The 25,061-nt window shown below is 40.5% G+C and overlaps 1 protein-coding gene across 2 annotated transcripts in view; it reads right to left on the bottom strand.

Moving 5' to 3' along the window:
• Positions 1-25,061, bottom strand: part of MNAT1 (MNAT1 component of CDK activating kinase) — a 127,414-nt gene that overhangs the window by 38,111 nt on the left and 64,242 nt on the right. Inside the window, exon 7 of one of the 2 annotated variants that reach the window (XM_030005181.1) lies at positions 655-776. The exons of the other annotated variant lie outside the window; for it this stretch is intronic. Coding sequence (XP_029861041.1) covers positions 655-776 — 122 coding nt within the window. The remainder of the gene's footprint in view (positions 1-654; positions 777-25,061) is intronic. 2 annotated transcript variants of the gene reach the window in all.

The raw sequence follows: 25,061 nt of genomic DNA, 5'->3' as shown, positions 1-25,061 counted from the left end.
TAGCTGTATGTTTTCAGGTGGCATTTCGGCTACAAACATTTCTCTAGAGAGCAAACACGTCACTTTTGGACTTCCCAGCCTCCATTACCCGGGCACAGCAGGCTCTCAAACTCCCTTCCAAACATGGCTGCACACCACGATGCCGCCAAGCTGCTGGACCAGCCCTGCATTATATTTTTTGACAAACTTAAGCTCTGTGCTTCATTTCTCACAAGCGCAGTTTGACTGTAGACAGCAGTCGACAAGTAAATCTACCCTTTTCCATGGCAAACAGCCCAACTTTAATATTTTTACTGGCTTACAGCTGGGTAAATTAAGCCCCAGATTTTTATTTATTTATTTTTTAATACCGTGCAACTGAAAATGAACAGCTACTTCACTACGACTGCCAAGGACAACCTTAAAAACACTAATGCAATCCAGTCCAGCTCTCAATAGATCTATAAAGGCTAGAGGACCAAAAATTTCAGCTTATCCACCCAAACAAAATGTTGGTTGGGCAGGAAGTCTAATATTTCGTTAAGATCCTTTAAAAAAAAATTTTTTTAAAAAGAGAAAAAAAAACCCAAACTCTACATGCTGGCAAAGTGAAGATGGTAACAGTCCCAACTATAATGCCATGAAATGGGAATTAAAACTTGCTGTGTTACTTACCCCAGCCTTCCCAGCATTTCAAGCTCTGGAACTTGTGGTCCGTATGTCTCCACTTGCAGAGGCTGATACTCATACAAAGCTTCTTCTAGCTTTTGAATCGGAGCTAGTGAAATATGCTGACCCTATTAAAAAAACAAACAAACAAACAAACAAACAAGACAATTCTACATAGCAGGTCAAGGTTTTGGTCTGACTTTTTTTTAATGCAATGCAAGAACAAGTTTATACCATTAAGCTGGTCTGGACAAAGACCATCCCATTAGGAACATATTGTCTATTATATCACTCATTTCTTCATGATTTAAATTTTTTACTGGGATCTACAGTTTGGAAGTAATGTTTCATTAGCTATAACTGTTTGGACAAGGTATGAAGGAACGAGGAAAGTTTTACTGAAGGCAGGCTTACCATTAGAGAGTGCAGCTGCTTCCAGTGTCACTAGTAAAATTATTATTAGGTAAAAATTTCGTTTATCAGAACTAGTATCAAACAAATGTCTCTGAGCAACCCTATTTGATTCTGTAATCAATTATTTCCTGAAAGCCCTAATTAGAAAGGGAAGCCGCTTTCATTTCTCTCTGCAGGCTTTGTAAGCTCCCATATATAATGGCTCTCAAGATAGACTTTTACAGCGCAATACAATTAATTCATTCAGCAAATTCCCATTTGTTTCATAACTAAAAATATAGAAACACACAAACATAAAACTTTCATTCCAGATGGTACTTTTGCAAGCCCTTCAGACCACTGAGAAACAGCTAGACATTCCCTCCCCAACCCCCCAGTCCCTATCACTCTGAGCACTCACAAAACAGGAGACTTGTGGCTGGAAAGGAGGGGTCAGGAGGATATGAGATAGAGCCAAAGTTAACAGATGTTGCTGCGTGACATTCTACACTGATTTGTTGATCTTTCACACAGTTTCAATTTTCTACTGTATTCTATGGTGCTCACAAAAATTAGCAGCAGCAGCAAAAAGACAGCACTATGAGCTCCCCCAAAACAGCCTGGCTTCCCCTGTAGAAATTGAGCTTCACATCTGCAAAACGCAGGAATTTAGGAAAGTAGTAGTATTGTTTTTGTAGACATTTTGTCTGCAACAGGAGATCGGAAGCTTTCCACGGTGTAATGCCGTGTATAACCCTGTCTCCCACTGGTGATCATTTACTGAGCTTCACTTCCCTGGGGCCACTCATGTAAGCATCTACTCCCTCAAGTAGAAACTAAAGGCTCCTAACATGGGACACTGTGTTAAAATTAACTAAAGTGAAAAAAAAAAAAAAACCAAAAAAAAGTCAGTAGAAGGGGAAAGCTGTTAATTAAATTTGTGGTTGAGGACAGTGACCTTTCTGAATTTGGAGCATGGATATTTTTGTTTAGAGAGTTGCAGAAAATAGCTAAGAAAATTGAAGACGTAAGTCCTTGAGAAGTTCTATCATGGATCTAGGCTGATCTCTATGGGAATATCAGCAGCTCAGGTTTTCCATTGAAACAGCTCTGTGTGTGTGATGAGAACAGATAGTTCTGGCCTTTTTCTGCACTGCCCAGGAGCCTGGTGGGGCTGCTGCTAGCACTGTTATGGTGACAGTCTCCTGAAGGCGAAACATGGTGAATAAAGTTCTCAAGTCAGCCATGAGTCACTCCAACTTTCATAGTTAGCACACTGTTATTTCTGGGCCACAAACTATTGCTGCAACATTAAAAGCAGGCAACCACAAATTAAAAAAAAAAAAGTAGGAAAAGAAAGGTTAAAAATTCAGCTCTAATGCTACTTCATGATATTTTAAGATACAAATGCAAGGTCTTTTTATATTGCTAGACATTGGCAATCTACAAACAATTCTAATTCATGAAAATATTATACTTTTTAACTACATTTATATGGGCATGCTAGACCCATTGTAAGAGATTAATATTTAAGTAAGACCTTTAGATTTAAATTTTTAACAATATTTGTGTGTCTAACTAAACTGAAAGACATACCAGTATTTTACATGTATACACACTCATCTGGTGAGTGAAAAGTCTCAGACTTTCCAAATCCAGAGCAATGTCGTTCCAGCCATAGAAAAGAAAGTTCAGTTTCAGGCAAAGATCAAAACCATGATAAGTATTTTGGGAAATTACTTGTGTATGGAAAAAGGAAGCAGCTCAGATTGCAGGAGCCACATCTCTGGAGGGCATCACCAGAACAGCTGCTCGCTGTTAGTGGAGTTGCCACTGGTGCATTCCTAACACTTTTTTAACGAGAGCGACTTCTGCCGACATTGGCCAAGAGACACAGGAAGGCTCCCGACAAATGGACCGGGCACATAACAAGCCTCTTTCTTACGCTGCTACAGATGCCCACCTCTGGGGAATCCTGGGAGGATAGGAGGAAAATGTTTCGTTTGTCTTCCTTTCTTTGTGGGGTTCCCAAGGTGCCAGAAGTCAGAAGGAATCACGATGGTCATTTACTGTCAGATGGTCAACCAGTAACTGCAAGGGAGCTATGCCTAACGGTGGGGAGGCTGACTGGTAAGCACGCCAGCTGTATGGTGGGCACTGGTGTATGTGTCGTGGGGAAGCCACCGAGCCACGCCAGGACCTTTCTGTGAAGTGCAGTATTGCAAAAACAACACACTGTGGTGGCCCAGAGAGCAGAAGTAGAACATCAGAAGAGGAGCAGCATATAGAAACTGTCCATCCTTGAACTGGTCTGACCTCATGTCCAGCACAGGCCAGGACATTCTGTGTTCCTGTACAAAGCCCAAGGACAGGCAGTTCAGCCAAAGCACCTTCTTTTGAAAGGTGTCCAATTTAGACTTAAAGATTTCACATCATAAAGGTCCAGGCACATCCCCTAGGTATGTTGTTCCAATAGTTAATTATCTTCACCATTAAATATTGGCAGCTCATTTCTGGTTCATCAAGATCAGTTTCAAAGTGCTGGCTCTCTCCTACGTCTTTCTCACCTATATACTGGGCCAAGGTGCAAGCATTAGGAACCAGTACATACTTTTGCATGGCAAAACCGACTGCTTTGGTTTATGTCCAGCCAGCAGATCTGCACCTCAAGGAGATTGTGCAGCTGTATGACACAGCTCATTTGTTTTCATTTCCCAAAATCACAACTTTAGCTGATGGGCTTTGGCAACATAGATTACATTCCACTTAGCAACGGGGGGGGGGGGGGGGGGGGGGGGGGGGGGAACAAAACAAAACAAAAAACCAAAAGAAAGAAAGAAAAAAAAAAACACCACCAAAAAAACCACACAACCTGCTGTTGTTCCTGCCCTGTAGCTGTCTGGCCTTTAGGTAAAGGCCTTTTCCTATAAACTGGATTTTAGCCTGCCTTGATTTTGGAAGGGGTTAGATGGAAGCATAAGAGTTACAATATACATTCCCATCTGAAAGGGGCTGAAGCCTGGTCAAGCCCTACAACCACATCAGCTCTGTAGGTGGTTTGGATATGACTGGGCTGTACCTACACTGCTGACTCCTTGCAATGCATGTACAGTGACATGGCCACGCAGGCTCCTGAGCTCACGGGCTTCCAACTTGTTCAACCCCACACAGATTACGCTGCGGTCACAACACAGGGTACGGCACAGATTGGTGCAAAAAGGCTGGGATAGGAAAACAATGAAAACTTAGCAGTGAAAAGTTTTGCCTTTCCTCTTTTCACTGATGTTGTGATAAGGTACATTTACAAAAAATCTCGTTGAAGTTAAAAGGCTCAATTTGAGCAATATTACCTCAGTTAAAAGCCATATGACCAGCAGCATCTCAGTTTTATGTCTCTGTCCTGAGCAGTCCCTAGCCACTTCATAAAAGACTGGTATAAAAGGGAAGATGTTGTGTAATTTCAGAGACATCACAACAGACAATAACTGTTACTTAGGACTTACACAGCACTTTTACAGATCCAGAAACCATTTCACATCTATGAGGTAAGACTTTTAAATTTCCTGTATTCCACCTAGACAGCCAGCCTTACCTCTTTCCAGCATTAGGAGGCATTTAACAGCATGCTAAAACCAAAATGAAAGCAGCGGGTCCAAGATCCTGCTTTTGCATTGCTTTCTCCTGACAAACCTAAGATCTGACGTTGTGGTCATGGGTAAGTATTTCTAATTCCCCTTGGATGCTGTAATGTTTGTGTAAAAGAAGCTGACAGTATCCAAATGGGAGATAGAAAAAGGCTTCCAAGAACACAGACAACAGATTTTCCTGCCTCCTCTCCCTCCCACCCCTATCTTTGTGGCACAGAAGTTTTTTCTCTGGGATTATTTTAGGCACCCTAGCTGTCTATTACATTTTGGAATGTATGGAACCACAAAACACAATGCTAATTAGAAGGAAGGCATTTGCTTATCCTTATGACTTTGTTTATGTAAAAGACTGCACAGCAATGGATTTGTGAGCAACTGACTTTCCATTCATGTACTGTATGGTTTTTAGATGAAAGACAAGATTAAATTGGGAGTGGGGGTAAAATAATGTCTTTGCATTACAAATAAAATTGACTGGATGATTTACTTTTCACTATCCTAGATACAGTGTTTGAGGCATCTCTCAGTTTAAATAATAAGAAACAAAAGTAGTAGCCAATTTTTGTTTCAGACTGTGATATGATATGGCATTAAGAAAAAAAAAAAAAGCCATGGATTATATACAGAGAAGAGCTGCCCTTGCAGTGACAAGGAGCTTATTTTAAACAAAAAACAATGTCCTATCAGAGCATCAAAATTATAGTGCATTAGCACACCTTTCACACAGGGGCTTGGGGAGGGACTCTTGGCAAATGCCAGGTATATCAGTATTTGCCTGCTAGCAGAAAGAGGTTACTTTAGCACACAGAGTCCAGAAGTATCAGCTTAAGGTGCAGCGTTCACACTTTTTCCCATCCTGTCGCCTCTTCCCTTCCCTGTCTCCAAAATGACACTGCCTTCCTTCACCTCCTTCCCTCGGCAGCAAAAAGAAATAACAACTGACAGTCTTCTCAGAAATCTCTCAAGTGCCAAGGAGGAGGAGAAAGGAGACTGACACCAAAAATGTACTAGTAGGGGAAAGAGGAGGAACAGCTATGCCACAAAAACATCCCCAGGCAAGAGACAGAAGCCAGAGATTGGGGTCAGTAAAACTTGCCCAGACAAAGCATGTTTCTGTACTAGAAGCGGCTGGACTAGATGATGCAGCCAATCTTTTTGCTTTTTTAATTTCTCTCTGCTTAGTAACTTACTCAGGTCTGATATCACCACACTACCAGAACACAGCAAACGCCAGATAACAGAAATAGTAATATTTATGTGGTACATCTCATTAAGTCAGTTTGCAGCAATGTTATTTTTATTTTAACTCTTTTCACCATCAGGTCGCTCTCCCCAGCCTAGTGTAAGGAGCGCACGGCTAGTCAAAAAGAAACCGAGCACTGTGGGATGCCAGGGCATGACACTGCTAAAACACATCCTAAGCATCACTTCGATTGTATGTGGCACGACGGAAAGGCTAACAAAGACCCTTTTTGATACACCATCATCTGAGTGTGTAATCATCCAAATGCTTTCAAGTGAATGTTAAAATAAAACTATAAATTCCTTGAATTTTTCAGTATAAACAGTCTTAGGAAACTATTTTACTGTTAAGCTCACAACAGAATTCAGGTTTTAGAAAGATTTCATGTTAACAGAATTTCTTACAGAACGATATTAATGCAAATATCTCAGGCAACGTGGTCTGAGCCAAAAGCTGGATTGTTCTGGGTTTTTTTTTCTCCAGTTTCCACCCTCCCAATTCACTATTGACAAATCCATGTCAGCAACGCTAATATGTCTTTCTGATTCTGATTAACTACTTACTTTGATTACAGTAATACTCAGGAAAAGCAGAATGAAACTGATAGATTTGGAGGGCTCAGTTAATATTATTTTAACCTTTACCCTCCCTGTCTTCCACAGCTTTTTTAAACAAACATGAAGAATGTCAAACTAAAATGCATAATACCATTCCTTAGCCTAGAATTCCTATGCCAGTGAGGCTTTTCCAAAGACTTAAATATCTGAAACCAACTCCTCGCTCTTCTACTCTTGAAAACCAACAATAAATCTAATTTCTTTACTCAGTTATGAAAAGTGCTATGGGGATATCCCAGTAGTGAAACAGAAAGAGAACAAATGATCTGACAGAAACCAACAAAATCAACGTAAGTTCTCCTGTTGATCTCAACAACAGAATCTGACCACAGGTGGCAAGACAAGAGATATAAGATTGCCGCCACCCCCCCTTCTCTCTGGGGTAGAAGATTTCAGATACCTAGTAACAATCTGACTAAATTTAGACCTTTTTTTTTTTCCCCCTCCACAGTAACTTAATTTGATTTTTGAACGCCAAAACAGATCTAAAAGACGTGCTTTCTTTAGGAATGGCAGAAATAAAGCAAGAGATCAAAAGCACTGAAGAAGCTATTAACAGTCACATGTGTGTGATTTGTTACACACAAACAGGCACCTGGGAAATTAACCACGGAGCAACATGGGCTAAATCACACCATCAGTTCTAGCTGACTCCAAAATTCTCCTTTACACTTTTCTGATGTAAGTAATTACCTGACAAGACTTATCTTTAAGGTCCTGCCAAAAAGCCCCACTTCTCTAATCTCTCAGAAGAAAGGCCATGTCCATCTAACATGCCGAAATACAATTCTTCTGGGTCACTGCCAGTACCAGGATTTAGTAACTACCCTCTTCACAGAAAAGCCTGCTACCCTTTCTTCACATCAATGGACGCAGCGCCTGTTTGGTACTGTCCTCTCCAGTGCTGGCTGCTGGAGCCCAGTTAGGATTCAGGGGATAGTCTGGATGTTTGCTGTAACAAGTCACTCGCTTGTTTTCAGCGGAGACTCCGGAGTTCTGGCAGGAACTGCCAAGCTTTCCTCAAAATCTCCGGCACTGTTCAAAGGACAGCCTGGTACACAAGAGAGCATCATTTTTTGAAACAAAGAATTAAAACACAACAGCACTTTCATGTAACTAATAAGCCCACAGGTCACCCTCCTGGTTTTCAGTACTCATTTCTCAATCTTGTTCCCAACTCGGTCTCAGCTCCTAAGCGCTTATTCGCTTTTGTACAATCCACCATGCTGTACACAGAAGTTGAACTGCTTCTGCACCTTTTGCTCTGGTTCCCAGGACCTCTACCGTGCAGGCAGTATCTGGCCACTTTCCGCTCGATTGAAGAGCCACGCCATGAACTGGCTGTGGTGTGGTATTCGGACACACCGGGACTGCCAATTGCATTTGCAAACCTCAGTATCGGCTCACACGTTCTTTTTCCTACTGTGGCTTTGACAGGGCTCAACATGGCCCTTCTCAGGGTACAACCACAGGTTCTTCCCATTTCCTAGAGACACCGTTTCACTACAGGTGACTCAAAGTCGATGTTCTCTTCAGTTTGTTATACCAATTCCCAATGTGCTATGGTAGTAATACAGCATTAAGCAGAATTAAGGAAACTTTTACTGCATCTCTACCATCAGACTTCTGGAGCGTTGATCATTTTGATTTGGCTATCAACAAAGCACAAGCTCTGCAGTAGCCAGTCTAATTACAGGATTAAAGGCTTTAATATTGTTTTAAATACCCACATTAAGGGCCTAATTTTTCAAGGGATGTGAAGTAGAAATCAATTTGACAAATGCCACTTTATGTATCATGCCGCATAACGTTAAGAGAGGGACAGACAGCCCAGCGGAGGTCAGAGCACAGCAATAGCTGCTCATCGCTCACCGACCAGCGACAATTGTTTCAGTCTTGGTACAGCTGAATCTACCGGTGTTCCTACTTTGTTGCAGTAAAGCTGAGTGTTACACTGATATGATCTCTCCATTATGCAAGAAAATTATTCAGGATTTCCTGGAGAACAGTGGAACCTGCAAAAATTAGCTGCTTTATTAGTAGAACAGAAGCTCATGAAGAACCGTACATCACTGCACTCCACTAACTGCTCTTTCCTGCAATCCTCTAAAGCAGCTTCCCCCATCCAAATAGCCACAGCTATACAATATTGTTTTTAAGGGATGTAGAGTCTGATGGATGATTTAAAAAGAAAAACTGCTTAAAATAACAAAACTGAACAGAAAGCTGACCTCAGTCTGTAGAAGATGAGAAACTGTGTGTGTGTGTGAGTGAAAGTCAGACATATTCCCTGTTTTACTGAGCATACAGCCTAGACCCAGATAAATGTTGATAAAGATGCAGAACATCCCATTCAGCATGGCTTATGTCTGCCTGATAAAGAGAAGAAATAAAGTGAGATTCCTTGAATAGCTAGATTTTAAGGAGGGACTGCTAAAGGTTGATAAAGGTCTGGCAAAAGAAAGCAGGGAAGTTTTTATGGCAATGGGGACCAAAAAAAAGGAATAAAATATGAAGAAAAGGACAATAAAGGCAGGTGAAAGGAAAAGCATGAATAGAATAGGAAAAACAGGAAGAGAGAACAGCAGAGTCAATTATTAGAAACAGGCAAGAAGATAAAAAGGAGGAATTTAGAAAAACTGAAGTTTAAAGTAAAAAAATTAAGAAAGTGTCATTCAGGCATTAGCAGTACGTCATACATCTTCACAACATTTGTGGACTGCATTTACTACAAATTTTAAATGAAAACTGAAACCCGTTAGCAATATATTTACAAATTACTACTCAACATAAAGTGGAAAGTAGTTTATTTCTAGCCTTTTTTTCCTCATTTGCATGCAGAGCACGCAAATAGACTTTAGCCAATTATTCTGGGGACAAGAAGAGACACACTGCAAACATAACACACAGTTCACGGCACTGCTTTGAAAATGCACGTTAATTTTGTCACACTAAACAAAAAAAACTCCCTGGGGCAGAAGCAACTGCATTTTAATCTGCAGAAAACATACTCTTTTGTCCTTCCAGAGATGTTTAGTTTCTTACTGTGCAAGTTTCCATCTATGTTTAAGTGCATATATCAAAATGATGCTTAAATCTGAACCACAGACACACGACAGCTTTTAAAGTTGTGTATACTTCCAACGGCACCTCAATTTTAGCAGTACTTTGGACAGGATTCACAGAACTTCACAGGATCAGAAAGTCTATTTGTAAGCCTTGGCTGATCCTGAGAGTGTTGCAGAAAGAGTCCCTCCACATACCTAAGAATTACCATTGCCTACTGCATTGCTCTGGTTTCAGTGACTATGGCTTTTTAACTCCATGAAGCACAATAACCAGAAACATCTAAGGCATCTTTAGTACAAAGAAAAAGGAATGGTTCCTGCCATGAAAAATCTACAATCTCACTTCAAGAAAATAGGAGCTGGTAGCAAAACAGTAGTACAACCACACAGTAATTTCACTTAGTCCTATTTATCTATTTATAAAATAAAGAGATGCCTCATCTGTTTTACCTTGTTCACTGGCTCCTTCGTCAACCCTTTTGCTAAAACACTTCTATTCAAATAAAAAAAAAGCAAGCGTCACCACAGATTCTGAAAGAGGAGACTGCTGTGAAAACAACTGCAGCACAAACATCAGATTTCCAGCAAGAGAGAAGCTGTCTGAGTACTTCCTGCTATAGGCTTACAACAAGACAGTTTTGCCTTAAAAACCAACTTCCATTGTAGAAAGTAAGATTACTATATGCTCTGACATATGTACTGGATGAACCCACACCAGCAGAATGCCCTGAAACGTAATAATACACAACATGGGGAAAGAAATCACTCAAATGCCGCGTGCTGAAGATCGGGGCTTATACTGACATCGCATGCCATAGCTACTTACTGCTTCTTGGGAAACAACACAAACAAGCTGTAATCCAAGAAAAAGGAAGCCCAAAGAACAAGTATTAAGAACATTTGTTAATCAAAGGACTAAACATATAGGAAGGTTTTCATTTCTTTGACTTTCATATATTATTTCCATACAGTAAAATATGTACTAAGCACTCCACAGATGATGCAAATGTCTTACCCTGGCTCAGGGCAGCTGCTGCTCTGACAAACAAACCACAATGAGCTGATCATTTGAATTCCCTTAAAACTCATAATGTTGCACCAAATAAAGCAAAGTAGAGTGTACTATACAGTTTAACAAGCCATGCCTAACATCTTTGTGCACTTAAAAACCATAATTTAATTAACTTTACCTGTAAGCTTGCGGGGAGCATGAGGGAGGAAAAAGAATATTAAAATACAAACTCATATTCTCCTCAAGTCTGAAAATAGTTCAGGGTCCAAACCCCTATACAAGATGTAATAAAAATAGTTTGGTTTCTGGTAGCAATAACAAAAATGAGGGCAAGATTAATTCTTACACTTTTATGGCAAACAATCTAAAGCAGATGTTCGAGAATAAAAGCGAGATGTCAAAGTAGTTAATAAGTGCTTTTCAAAAGCAAACACAACAAGACAACTTGCAGCTTTATGTGCTTATATAAAACGCTAAATCATCTCAGTCAGCTGCCACCCTTAGCCCTTCTCTATTCTATGAAGCTCCACAATTAGCAAAAATGTTATATTCAAGTCTAAACTACCACAGATCAGTGTCTCCTGAACGAAAGCACATGCAAGTGGGTTTTGCTGATTAGAGATCAGCTGCTGAATCTGGGCCCTTAAGAACAGAAATACATTTCCATGGTTTGAATATCCAGGATCTCTGGAATAAAGTCCCAGTCTTTAAGAGACAGAGCATATTTTAAAGATATCTAAAAAAAGTTCAGACTGTATTTACATTTCCGCTAGAATACTGCAGTTTTGAGACAGAGATCAAACTTCACATTATAAGGTCAAAACCAACATAAGCATTCCTTAGAATCAGACTTCAAATAGATATTTGAAGTTATCCACACTTTCTTGTTTGCGAGTTCAAAGAATTGCTGATCATAAAGCAAACCTGAAGATATTAAATCTTCTGAGTACAAATTTCACAAAAGACAATGTGTGCATGCAGGAGAATTGAGTCCTTCGTTTAATATGGCAAAAGTTTGTAGAAGGTAACCATAAGCACACCCTTTCCAAATGAAACTAGCTTTTATTGTGAACGCAAAAGACACTGTGTTAACTTAAAGCACCGTTCACTTAGATGTGCTTTCCAAAAGGCCTTAAGCAGGATTATACTGATTTAAATAAAGTAAATTAGGCAAGTTTTTGCACTCGAGCTTCCCACACAAATAGGATTTGCCAAGCCTTTTGAGTCTAATCAGTGGTACAATCATACAGGTATACAAGAGACTGACTCAGCGCGCGCACACACACACACACACACACTTCTAGACTCACCAGCGAGAGCCGATTTTTGTCTGACCACAGAGAATTACCTCCTAAGCCGGTCAGTCCAAGTCTCCATCTACCTGGAAGCCATCCATCCAGCAACACTGGGCTACTGTGCATCGCCGTTCCACTTCATTACATGAAACACAAACCCGTTGCTACAGGCATTGGGGTAACTGATACTGTATCACTGAAGTCAATGGTAGCAAATCAGAAACTCTAGAGTACATACGAATAATAATAGGTTTTTGTGTTTCCTTTCCCAAGTGCTGACTGTTTGGAGGGGTATTTCCCCCACCACCACTGCTGGACTATAATCACATTAATTTCATCGTGCCAAGGCAAGCTGTTCAAGAAGCTTTCGCAGCACGTTTGGCTTAATAATCCAGGGTGGGGTTCTGGGGTTTTGTTTTGAACTGTCCAAGATTGGACAAGAAAAAGAAAACGAAGGTAATATGTGTAACTGTCAGGAAAATTACATTTACAGCAAAAGATGGCAAGGCCGTATCTAAAAGCTTTAACAAACAACCAAGCCCTTTAAATGACCAGCAGCCTAAATCACTTTGCCCTATTTCTGGGCATAAACTTTTATCAACTGGTAATATAGTGAGAAAACCAGGTTTTCTCCTTTGGTTTCACATTAATCTTGGGTCACAGTTAAAACACGACACTGCATCAACTTTCCTCTCCCCCATTTCCTTCTCACAGCCGTTGCTGTGTCGGCTGAAGCATTCATTCCTAGGATTGAGCATTGATAGCCAGTGTGTCTAAGAGAGCTACAAGGAAAAAAAGCCTGCCAAAGCCTAAAAGCAGCTCACCTTATGAAATCACCTAACCCCCAGCCTCAGCTCCTCCAGCAGCTATGCCAGTCCGCTCCAGGGCATTAGCAGAAGTAGGGAGTTGCAGTGACTCTTTGCTGCTAACAAGTCAAGGAAATTCAGACTTTGTTTAACCTTTCATATCTTAGATTCAGACCAATACTAAAAGGCAACCCTCGAGAGCTACAAAGAGCACTCTAATTCATACCAGTAGTTGAGTCACAGCAAACCAGCAGCCCAGCCAGGATAATGCATTGCTGAATATACCTACATTTGTTTCTGTAAAGGGCTACAGTTTGCTTTTAATTATTCACAATGCTTTGTAATCTACTTGGATGCGTATATTGTACATACACACAGCAGATTTAGTTTTTTAAAAAATAACCAAGTCTCAGTAATTAGAGAGCCGATTGTAGTGCTGATTGCAGCTGATTGCTGATAGTATTTAACAGATACTATCTTTGAACATTTTGCAAGACCCTGTAATGCCCCAATCCTGTGCAGATTGACACACGGGATTCATCTAAAGGCGTATCAAGCTAACAAAGCTATTTGCTATCAGGAAGCATTATTATACGCTTACTTGGGGCTCAGATCCAGATTCAGCTCAGAAAACTACAAATGATTCAGCTTTAAGCGCACAAAGAGCCTCACAAAGTCAAAGCAGCAGTCGCATACCGATTACTTTGTCTAAATTGTGGCCTACAAGTCCAGTCCAACAAAGCCAAGCAAGCCTAAACCTGATTGCGTAAACTGAGACCATCCGCTTCGCTGCAATTACCTATGGCAATAAACACAATAGTCTAGGAAGCAGAGGCTTGCAGAAACAGGCCTCCAGAGAAACAACCAGCACCCTGACGACTCTGGTCTCTGCTCCTCGTCCTTCCACAGACCATTCCAACAGCTCAGAAGTCGAGCAGCTCACAACCAGGTATTAGACACCAGCGTCTGCCATTGCCTGGTCCACAGATCCACCACGATACATCAATGGGCCCTAGGGACTGAAATGCAACAAGGACAAGGTAACAGAGCTGACAGTTAAGCCAAGCGGAGTACATGCTTGCTTAATTTTAAAGCACATGCTTAAGGGTTTTCTGAGTCAAAGCCAGGATAATCCATATCTTATGAGATCAAGCACCTCTGCCAGTTTTAGATCAAAAATTTTATATGACTATTTCAGTGATACCATTAACTACTTCACAAGGGCAGACTTTTACTCAATACTCAGGGCTCTATAGTAAGACGAATTTTTCAAGGCTAGTCAAGTTGCATGGGCCATTTTTGAAGCAAAGACCCACTGGTATTGGTGTGAGTTTTCTTACTGATTTAAATGGATGCTTGACCATGCTGCTCTAAATGAAGGTGGGCATCAGGAGACTAACACAATAATATTAAGAAAATTAAGAAGTATATAGGGCTTCCGAGTAATCTCTCTGGAGTAGTTATTTCTTACATAAATCATCTTAATTTTATTATCTGGGCCCCAATCCCATGGCCTACACAAATTGAGAAAATAGTCCCACTAGGGGCTATGTGTAATGGGGTCTATTACTCATACCAAACAGATCAAGCACCCTTAGAAAGCTAATTTACAGAGAAAGTTTCTAAATTTCTCTAATCATATTTTCAAAACTTTAAAAGGAAGACAGTAAGCAATTATAAATCATGCAAACGTACATACTCAATAATCCATATAATTTTAAAAAGTAGACTAGAATTCTAAGAAATGGCTTACTGCAACAGCCATTGAATTAATCATATTTACTTCAGTGTCTTTTTCAAATAATTCTTATCTCAGCATTCGACAGTACCCTTGACATTTGTCTTCCTAGTTAAAAACACTGCAAAAGACAAACCACAATCCTCTGTAAACTGATGTTCAGGGGCAGCACTGTTTACTGATGGGTTGCACCTAATCACATCAAAACAATAAAAGAAAACTTGCTTTCTTTCCAAATGCACATCAGATTTCTTTACTCTGTGCATTTACTAAACTGCATAAATAGAAAACTGGTGGTTTGATGCAATCAGCACAGTGCCATTTAAAGCATAGCACATCACAGCACTCTTAAGTCTTTTTGGAAATACCTCTGCTGCTCAGCAGCACTAGCTGTCCACCAGTTGCTGTTCCACATGCTATTGCCAATCAGCTGCATTTGCTGTAGCGCATTCCAAAGTTTACTAATTAATCTCTGCACTAAAACCCACCGATGGCTGGTTGCCATTTGAAATGATCATCATCTTTTATTTAAAGACATAGTGACCCTACGGTCAAAATCAGACCTTATTTGTAAAAAAAGGTGTGCCAAATTTCAGGTAATGAAATCCACTTCAATAACAATGAGAGGGTTTTTTTTAAAACTGGACAGAGGCAATCGTTAATGGTTTGAGGGTGTCTGTACTAGACATACTAAGTTATTTCAATCTTAATTGTCAGGAATCGAGCAAACTCTTGCATTTTGACCTAGGAACTACATTCAACCGAGGGTATGAGATGCAAACTTCTGGAAGAGGGACCATTCATTTCTTGCAAAACAGCATACATGCTTTGAAGTCATGTGTTTTAACGATTCCAGCTTATTGCTACATTTCATATGAGGTTTTAAATATTGATTTCACCCAGTCCAACCTCTCACACCATTGTTACAGGCTGCTCTCATTCAGCGGTGCATACTGGTTCCGTGACCTTCACAATGACCTCTACAAAAGCAGTTGTGCATTTTACTGTGGTGTAAATCCTCACAGACAAGTCGAACCTGTTCTTTTTGGCATTCAGCCCTTTAGATGAATACTCTGTGGAGATTTATTATGAAAGGGGAATGAAGGGGCATTATTGCACAACATTCATCCCTCGCATACGGCTAAGTTCCATCTCTTACAACTTCTGAAGGCTTTTAAATAAACAGATCTTCTTAATTACACAAATCGTTCTTGCTTCTCACCAATTTTCTGTAATTAAAATACACTGTTGTTTACGAAAAAGTAGACATGCCCAGAAAAAAGCATGTGTGCGAAGGTGTTTTATATTATTATTAATAAGTAATATTCATACTTCCTGTTACTATACACGAGGGATTAGTGTTTCCTAGCACAACATTCACTTACAACACTGAAGTATTATTCCACATTGTAGCAACACACACTGCCCTAAAAGGGTCCATTAATTATTTTTGTAATGCCATGAAATTGCTGCAGGATATTAGACTGTCTCTATAAGAAACACACTCCTATGGTAAAATGATGAATGACAAAGTCTGAAGGTTTTTAATTAGATTTCAGAACAGTAAGAAAGTATTTACAAGGTTATTTTCCATGGCCTTAGCTTAATACTTTGCTTGCCCTTATGCAAATAATAAGAAAAAAAATCAAGATTAATTGAATCGAAAAATATAAAAGCATAAAAGAATTGTGAAAGGGGCAGATTTTATGAATTCAATGAATCTGCCAAAGTGGTCAGAGTAGTAACCCTATCATTCACATTAGCCACATTCCTTCAGGATTTCTAATTGATCCTTCAGCAAAATGTGCCCTGCTAGGGAAGGTGGGGAAGCCAAAACAAAAAAACCACCCAAAGTTGCATTGATACTCCAGTCCAAAAATCTTGTTCAAACTGGCTTTATCTGATAGTTGCTTGGTATTAACCAGAAATGAAGCATTTTGAGTGAAGCAAATATTCCCTCATCTAAATCTCTGAATTCCCCTAAAAAGCTCCCTCCCCCCAATGTCAGCTGTCACGGACAATTGACAATGCACACACACATACCTCCGACTGCAAAAATAAAGAACTGCTGTGTGTGTCTCTCCCTGTCACCCACAGGCGATGCCAGGTATGGGTTCTCTTTCCCCTTCCTGAGTGTATCAGCTGGTCATTCCTTAGCTTTCCTGCTCCTCCTTTTCTGCTAGCAAAATCAAAGACAACAGAGTGCACAATAGCAAAAACTTCCCCATACAAAAATATCAGAAAATACACTCTCCTCCCACCTTTCCCAGGTCCATACTGCACTTTCACAGCTCCAGGGCTGCAGACAGGTATTTCCCCAAACAGAATATGCAGCAGTGGTTTTTCCCGTCTAAAATCAATTCCCACCTGTAGGTCCAACTCTGTTACCTCCAGCACAGCCCACTCCTTCATTTCTAAGCCTGATGCTACCAGTGAGATGGAGCTGAAGATAATAGAAGGTCATGTAGTGTTGTATTTAACAACAAAGATAAAGTATCCTGAGTTCTAAAGGGGGTTTCTTCCTACAGAAGGAATTTCACATTTTGAAAAGTTGCAGTTGTTGTGTACTTTGCCTGTTCATAAATAAAAAGAAACTAAATAAAAGTTAATTAAAAGTGCAGCCACATTTATACTTTGTTATTCATGACAAACAAAATAACTCAGATACCACCAATATTTTATTCAGGGTCCTTTTTAAAAAAAATTCCAAAGGTTTTCCATTAGGTGATAAACAGACAATGCCAAAGTTATAGCTGGCACCTCAGCTACAGTTGAAGTTAGTTACACAGAGTTTAAAAGCAACCAACAGTTAAATGGGTACAGCACTCTTCAAGAATATTTGTTACTTTAAAAGTGCCACATCTGTTTAATTTTGTATTTCAAATTCACTTAACTAACCAGATGCAAAACAGGTTAAAAATTAGCATAAAACAGATGCTGTACACAACACTATCAATGGAACTAAACTGATACAACATTAAGCTTTAGTATAAACTGCACCTGAAGGGGGGGGGGGCCTACCCCTTATTCCAAACAGATTTTAGAATTGCCTGATTTGAGAGAAATTCTCTTGGCCTAATCCTTTCTAGGCTTCAGATCCTACATAAGTTCAAATGGGAATTCAAGCTCAAGGCATCATGCCCCGAAGAAGCAGATTAAGGTGAATAAGTGAAAACTGAATGGGTGAAGACGAAGGAAGCACGAAGTTCCCATTGCAATCCCCTCTACATCCTCCCATCAGCTCTCAAGCCAAGCCCTCTTCCTCTGCCCCCCACCAACGAAAAACCCTAATCATGTTTTACGGGGAACAACCACAACGGGGAATCCTTGGTGTGCAGGCACAGCCAAGATAGTGCCAACAGAGCTTGAGCACGGGGATCTAGATGTCGAAGATCTATGCCAAGATCTCTTCTGTCAAGCAGACAACACTGAAGCCCTACAACTCTATCCATGTTAGAGTTTGTGTGTAGCTGGTGGAAAATCCAACAATAAAACTCCCCAACTTATCCCTTTTCTGAACTTGTAGTCATGATCTGGCTCAAATCCCACTCCAAATGAAAGTGGAGAAAATGTTGCCACTCCCAGTTTCACTACCATCATGCTCTTACAGAAACTGCCACCTTTTTGGAAAGGCAGAAAATTCTTCAAATATTTACTAATCAACTATTCAAACTTTGCTTGTCTGAACTCAAAGGGTCTATCACAGGGAGGCATTGCAAGCTGGACATCTTTATATATAGTCTTGGATGTATGTGGCTTTAGTTTTTTTTATGCTAGCCATCTACACATGCCCACAGGTACACAAACACAGGCAGCCCTAAGCCCCGGTGCCAAAGACTGCCTAACGATGGTGAGGATCAGATGCCTACGTTGATCCCTTTTAGATCTGTCAGCACGTCTACACGGCACAGACCAGCAGCTCTTGTTTACTTGAGCACTGGCTCTGACAGTCTTGCAGAGGATCACATTTCTGTGATTCTCTTTCTATGCTTTGGAGAAGAGAGCAGTGCTCTATTTATTTATGCCTCTCTTTCAAGAAATGAAACAGGAGAATGGGCCTCAGACCTAAAAATATATGCTGCTTTCCCCCTGTGCACAGCCCTCAGTTTTAAATTGTTCCTCCCTCCAACCTACTTACCTTTCCCCTATCTTCCAGTTCCACACACATCACCGTTAAATGTACCGTCTCCTGCAGGATCTACCTCACTATCCCAGAATAATACAAGAATCGTTATTCTTACACAAAGCCATCATTTAATTCTTTACTAATCATTGCAAATGTTGCAAGTTCCAGTTTCCTGGCCCCCATCCAGCTAATTTAGATAGATGGTTCCACATGTGCTCTCTGTCCTTCCATTTCCTGCCTGTACCACCACACACATTTGTCTAAGTGAGTCAAAGCAGGTTTCTTTGTAGTCACAATATTCTTATGTATTTTATATTTTTAAAGAAGAGCCTGCATAAAATACAACCTATTACCATGCTATTATCTGCTTTGCAAGAAGCAGAGGATTTTACTGCTCTGTCACACATTCTGCTGAACTGTAAGGCATGTCACAAACTACACCTGAGCCTTGCGTTTCCCCACAATACGAGTTACCTGTGTAGCGACTATGTTCAGGCAAAGCAGAACAATAAACTAAAATAGTCAATTCTCCACTTTTATATACTCCGTTATCCAGGTTTTATTTCTTTAAAAAAAAAAAAAAAATTAAGAGGAATAAAGTCAAACTTTCAGAGACCAAGGCACGCACTTCTTCATGAGAATAATTTCTCTTTCATTAGTAGCCAATGCTGTCAATATTCCTTTCCAGTGACACCTTGACTGACACACTAAGTCCAGACTAGGTATATATGGGGAAATTCACCTTTTGATGTCCAATGCCTATTGCCTAAAACAATATTCCTTTCTCCCACCCTCTGCACCTGAACAAACATTCTTGAGAAAAATTACTTTTGAAGTCTCCTTGGTACAGAACATTATCTCTTTGATCCAAAACATCTTTTGCTGCAAGTACCCTAGCACAATATGAGTGCATCTTGGATGAGTACTGACTATTGAAAACTAGGGCCCCCAACAGCTCCTTTCAAATACAACTTTATTTTTAGATGTATTTTTAATTTACAAATGTGTTATTTTAAAGCTCAGAAGTTGACTCCTCTGAGACCCTGTAGCAAACATTCATTCATCTGCTGTGTCCACTTAGGCACAAGTTAAGGTGCAGAAAGGTGGTACCCACACACACACAGCATGGCCTCAATCAACACGCTGAAGATTTTCTCCTTGTAGGGAATTAATATATTAGAAAGGCTGGTGTACCTTGTAATAGAGATTAACGCAAAACAGAAGATGCTGTGGGAAACAAAAGTCCTGCATGTACACCCCTGCCTACAGCCAGAACCCTTGTTAACAAGGCGATGGGGGTCACATTTGAAACCACCCAAGTGTGCACACACCATCCCCTGCTGCCCCCAGAGACCAGACTTCTTACACAGGAACTGATCCAGACAGATGAGTACCAGAACCCCCAATTCCTCAAATCCTCCTGTCCCAGAGCTCTCCTGTAATTCCCAATCCCATGCAGGAGCCCCTCAGCCAGGAGCCCCTCAGCCCTTCTTCCTAGAAACTCCCGTCCCACTCACTGCCACCTTTCTGCCAAACTCTGCCCCAAATCTCCCCCCTCAGAGCGACAGCCCCATGTCCCCCCATGTTCTCTCCAAAGCACCTCACATCCAAGTCCCCACCTCCTCCTCCTGCTCCATCCATCTCACCCGCCGCCCCATGCTTCCTCACCCCCACGAGCCCTAACCCCGTGCTCCACCATGACACCACTGCTGCTGCTGCCAGCACTTGGGAGCAACTTTCCCTGCCACGTTTCTTCCAGTGACTACCTCCCACTACGGCCATCCCTCTTGTCCTCCTCTTGGCTCCCCTTGCATGACTTTTTAAGTCTGGCAAGAATTTCAGAAAAGCCAGATGTAGGCTGCATTTACCCAAAATTTGTCTGAAGGCGGCCCTGAGAACAGGCAAGGAAGAAAATAGAGGCATATGGGAGATCTTTTAATTGTGCTGCAAGGTCAATACATGCTACAACATCGACAAATAGACTGTAGTTCATTAGGAAATGGAATAACCAGGAATAAAACTAGTCTGTGAGATAAGCCTGCACACATGTGCCTAATAGACAAGTCTCTCAAAAATCAGACAAACAGACACAACCCCACTGACTGCTGACTCAGAGGAATCTGGGAAGCTATTAGCCCAGCTCTGTCATTCCAGGTCACCAGCCTTTCTCCAGGTACACAACAGAGAAGATGAAGGAATGACAGAGAACTACTTTGATCAGCAGCAACAGAAGAAAGGATTAGACGAAAACATGTAATGTTCTCACAAATGCAGAAAAGTGCTAAGAAAAAAGGATCATGGCAGAAAAATCACTCATTCTTCTATGCAGACATATACAAATTTACTACTTTAGCTTGCCTAAATGGCTTCAAATCCTTCCTTGCTTTTACTACAGTTCTTTAAATGTTCTTACTGCTGTCTTTTAAAGACTTTTCCTCTCTAAAGAGTCCTCTTCTCAGCTGATGAATGTCATTTCACATCTAGTCTGTAGAGTGGAGATGGTCTATCAACCATTTGCAGAAGAAATCAATGCTTTTTTGTTAGGTAACAATTAAGGCATCTGACCTTATTTTTTTAAGATCTAAATTCTAAAATATTTAGTTCTGTGAAGTCCTCTTTACAGAGGCATCTTCAAGTACATAAAAAGTTCCTACAAAGAGGCAGAGAACAACCTGCTTTTGGCACCTACCTAAACAGAAAAGGGACTTGCATTGGGTCAAGGAAACGCACAGTTACCAAGTTTCCCCTAAAATGGAAAAGCAAGGGCAGTTAAGTGCTACCAGAGGCTGCCCAGGAGACTGCACAGTCTCCATCTCCGGAGGTCTTTAAGAACGGGTTAGACAGGTACCTGTCATGAAGTACCCAGACTCTGCCTCACAACAGGGGGGAAGGACCCCATGACCTCTCGAGACCCCCCACCCAGCACTATGATTATACAATTCCACGAATACCTACTGCAATTTTGGCACCAAAGCTTCTCATTTTATTCATTTTTCTTCCTCGACTTAAAATTCCACCCTTACAGAGGAACTTTGTCTGCTCTCATTTTTTTATATCATCTCTATCAAGACATAATGAGACTGCTTATACTCACGCTTTTAGACAAGCTATTTATTTCTGTTTCACCCCAGCACTACTTTCTGGTATGTTTACTTTTAAACAGTGCATCAAGCAGCGCTATTTAACAACTTTTCGCATTAAAAATGTGGTTCAATAACTTTGCATTGCTCATTTAGCACAAACTCTAATATTTAACATTTATGATGTTTGCAACTCTTGGCCAAAGTATAGCATCAAAAGAGCATATATGCACTAAATTGTATCTTGTTAAAAAGAACAGCAGCACTGAAAAAAGTTATATTGGAACAATCTATAAATGTGTTTACATTATATGAATGATTTGCTGTTTCTTCACAAGGCATGTAGGAAGTCAGCACTTCTCAAATGTGTAAAGTATTTCCATGTGCTTAAAGCATGATCTTTCCAAAATAAACAATGATTGAGAAATTTTTTATTATTCTTTATTTCCCTGCCAGCTGTTTTTTTGGACTCTCCTCTCAGCCACCTTCTTTCTTTCAGTCAGATCTCTCCTTATTGCTCACAGTAACACCTACTCAAGCAATAGCATATTCAGAGCTATAAGACTCAGGAAGATCTCAGGCTGATTTAAACGGCATTTTCCTTAGATCACTTCACAACGTGTCTTTGTGCTATCGTAGCTAGTGGCAGGTCTGGCTGTTGCTTAGGATGGAATTTGGGCATCCTACATTAGGACCTAACGCCCAGTTCCTGCTGCTCTGTCCCAGTGCCTGCTCCCATACAGACAGGAGAACAGATAACAGCCTGGCTGAACCCTTCCAGCAGCCTTCTCCCTACAAGTCTCGTCCTCTGCAGCATCTTTTCATGGGACCAAAACAACATGCTGCATGACATACAGCCGTACCTCTGAAATTTGATGGTAAAGAGTCAGGCAAGCAAGCTCTTGGGCAACTCCATAAATCAAACAGGAGAGTAAAAACCCAAACAAAAAAAATTTTAAAAAGGAAAAAAGAACCCCCCCCCCCCCCCCAAAACCAAACCCTGAGAACGGTACCATTCCAAAAAGTGACAGCTAAAGAGTAGATGGGCTTCACTGCTGACTACAGCCACTTTACTAACAAGTACATTGGTCTTGCTGTTCGCTCCTGTACAATTAACAGTGTTGGCACTATTTCATTTACTAAATTCCAGTCATTACAGCTGTGCAAACTTATGGGCCTAATTTGTATTTATACTAATATGTGTATATAAACATATGCTGCTTTAGCCATGGAGCCTTAAAGCAAATGAACAAATATTTATTCTAACAGAGTAATATAAGAGAGTCCAACCATAAAACAGAATCAGGTCAAGCAGTTCTGATTATGTCTGTCCACCAAACAGCTTAATTTCAACTATGGCATCTTTCCTAAGGCATTCCAAACAGAAATCCTGCAAAGAGATACAGGGAGACATAGAATTGCATTTTCAAAATGCAGTCTCCTTTTCCAAGGCCAGCATTGTGTAAATGAGGGGAGGGGAAATAACAAATACTATCATTTACTTGGCCATTTTTTCCCCAAAAACATTTCTTACCTACATTAGGAAGAAAATTCATTAAGTCAACATAATGCGCTTAATGTTTACGCACTTTCATATAATATAATTACTTCGTAAGGCCAGAACCCAATTAAATGTTTTAGACTTCAGTCTGTGGGCTGGAGTGCACAGGAAGCATTCCGATGATAGATCACTTAAATAAATTTTATCTGGCATACACTTCAAAACCAGAGTTCAAAAACTTTAAGCACAGTTCTGCATGTATGTGCTTGACTCTTAACAAAACATCTTTATTTAAATAGAGGGCTAGAGATTTAGTGTGACAAATATATTTACTACTGCTAATCATTCTCCATCATGCTAGTCAGAAGTTGCAGGCATATTAAATCTCATAGGATTATATATACAAGTGAGTAGTATGTGGATCACAGGACTCTAGATCACTGTTTAAATGCAGCATGTTAGCCCTAACCTGAATTCTATCATTCAGCATTTTTGGTGTCCCTTAGTTCATATATTTGAATTCCGTATCCACGTATTGTCAGAGATGGTGGAGATCCAACAGCCACAATTTCTTTTCCCTTTTTTCTTTTCAGAAATAGGTATGCTTCTCAGCAGATCAATGCAATGATTGTTGTTAAAAACAAGATAGTTATTGATGACAAAAATTCAAAGCTAAAGCAACATGCAATATATATTCTCACTAGGAATCATGAGAAGGTGCTTAGCAACTGCAGAACCCCACTAGCAAAGTTGGTGTTACAGGGCTACGTGCACCTGCTCTTCAAACATGCAATCCCTGTGAATCTCCACTCCAGGGAAGCTGCTTGGCCAGAATGCTGGTTCTCTGAGCACCTTCATCCAGAGACCTGCGAGAAAGCACTGCGACTCCCCTCTCACCAGCACATTTGGGTTTCCTCTGCAATGGGACTCTGCTTCATGGGACTGATGCCCAATCCAGTGTGTCTGAGCACTGAGCTGGGATACAGCCACCGTGCACGCAGACACCAAGGCTGCGAGGGCAATGCAGCAGCCTCATAGTATGGATTCAGGCAGACTCCTGCTGGAGGTCTAGATAATGCTCAGTGCCCCTGAAAATTTTACCTTTATGTGCATGCTCTCTGAAACAAATACGTCTATTCCGAGAGGATCTATACACCTAAACACACTACTTCCTCTTGAAAATAAGGTGTTGTCATTTTGTTGTGATTCTAAACTATGAAGTGTTGTGAAAAGGGAAATATTCCACCCAGCTGCAGAAAAGAAATATGTGTAGTATGAGCCAAATGAAGATTAAAACCAAAACACCAATCTCAAAGAAATCAATTCCATCTGAAGTGTTTCAGCCTGAAGATAGACCAGCTGAGCTAACAGCAAAGGAAGGAAATAGGCTGGCTTTATTTATTTATTAACTTTAGGCAAATACTAAAAGCACTTTAAAAAAAAAAAAAAAAAAAAAACAACACACAACACAAACCACCAAACACACCACACCAAAACCAACAAACAAACCAACCAAACCAGAGCAGTAAGAATTGGCAAAGCGAGGCTGGAAGGCTGAAACAGCTCCCAGTCACACAGACAGGGTGGCAAAGCACCCTTGGGAGCTGCAGAGTAGTTGTAGTCTGAACATTAGTGCGACGTGCACTTCACTTACCTCAGAGTACCTGGCATATGTCTAGGCAACTTTGAAGGAGCACAATTGATTAAAAAGGTATTTTGACAGACTTTTTTGTGTTTGGAACAGGATTTTGGATAATTGCTCCACAAGCTATAAAAGAAACAGACTGAAAAACAGGAGCAGCCACTGAGCAGTTGTTTGCACAGGAAGCAATATTGTAGGAAAACGCAATAATGAAGAACAGTTAATTTGACCTGAGCTGAGGAGGT

This window comes from Aquila chrysaetos, chromosome 2 (genome assembly GCF_900496995.4).
Source record: "Aquila chrysaetos chrysaetos chromosome 2, bAquChr1.4, whole genome shotgun sequence".
NCBI lineage: Eukaryota > Metazoa > Chordata > Aves > Accipitriformes > Accipitridae > Aquila > Aquila chrysaetos.
This window is presented reverse-complemented; position numbering and strand designations above follow the sequence as displayed.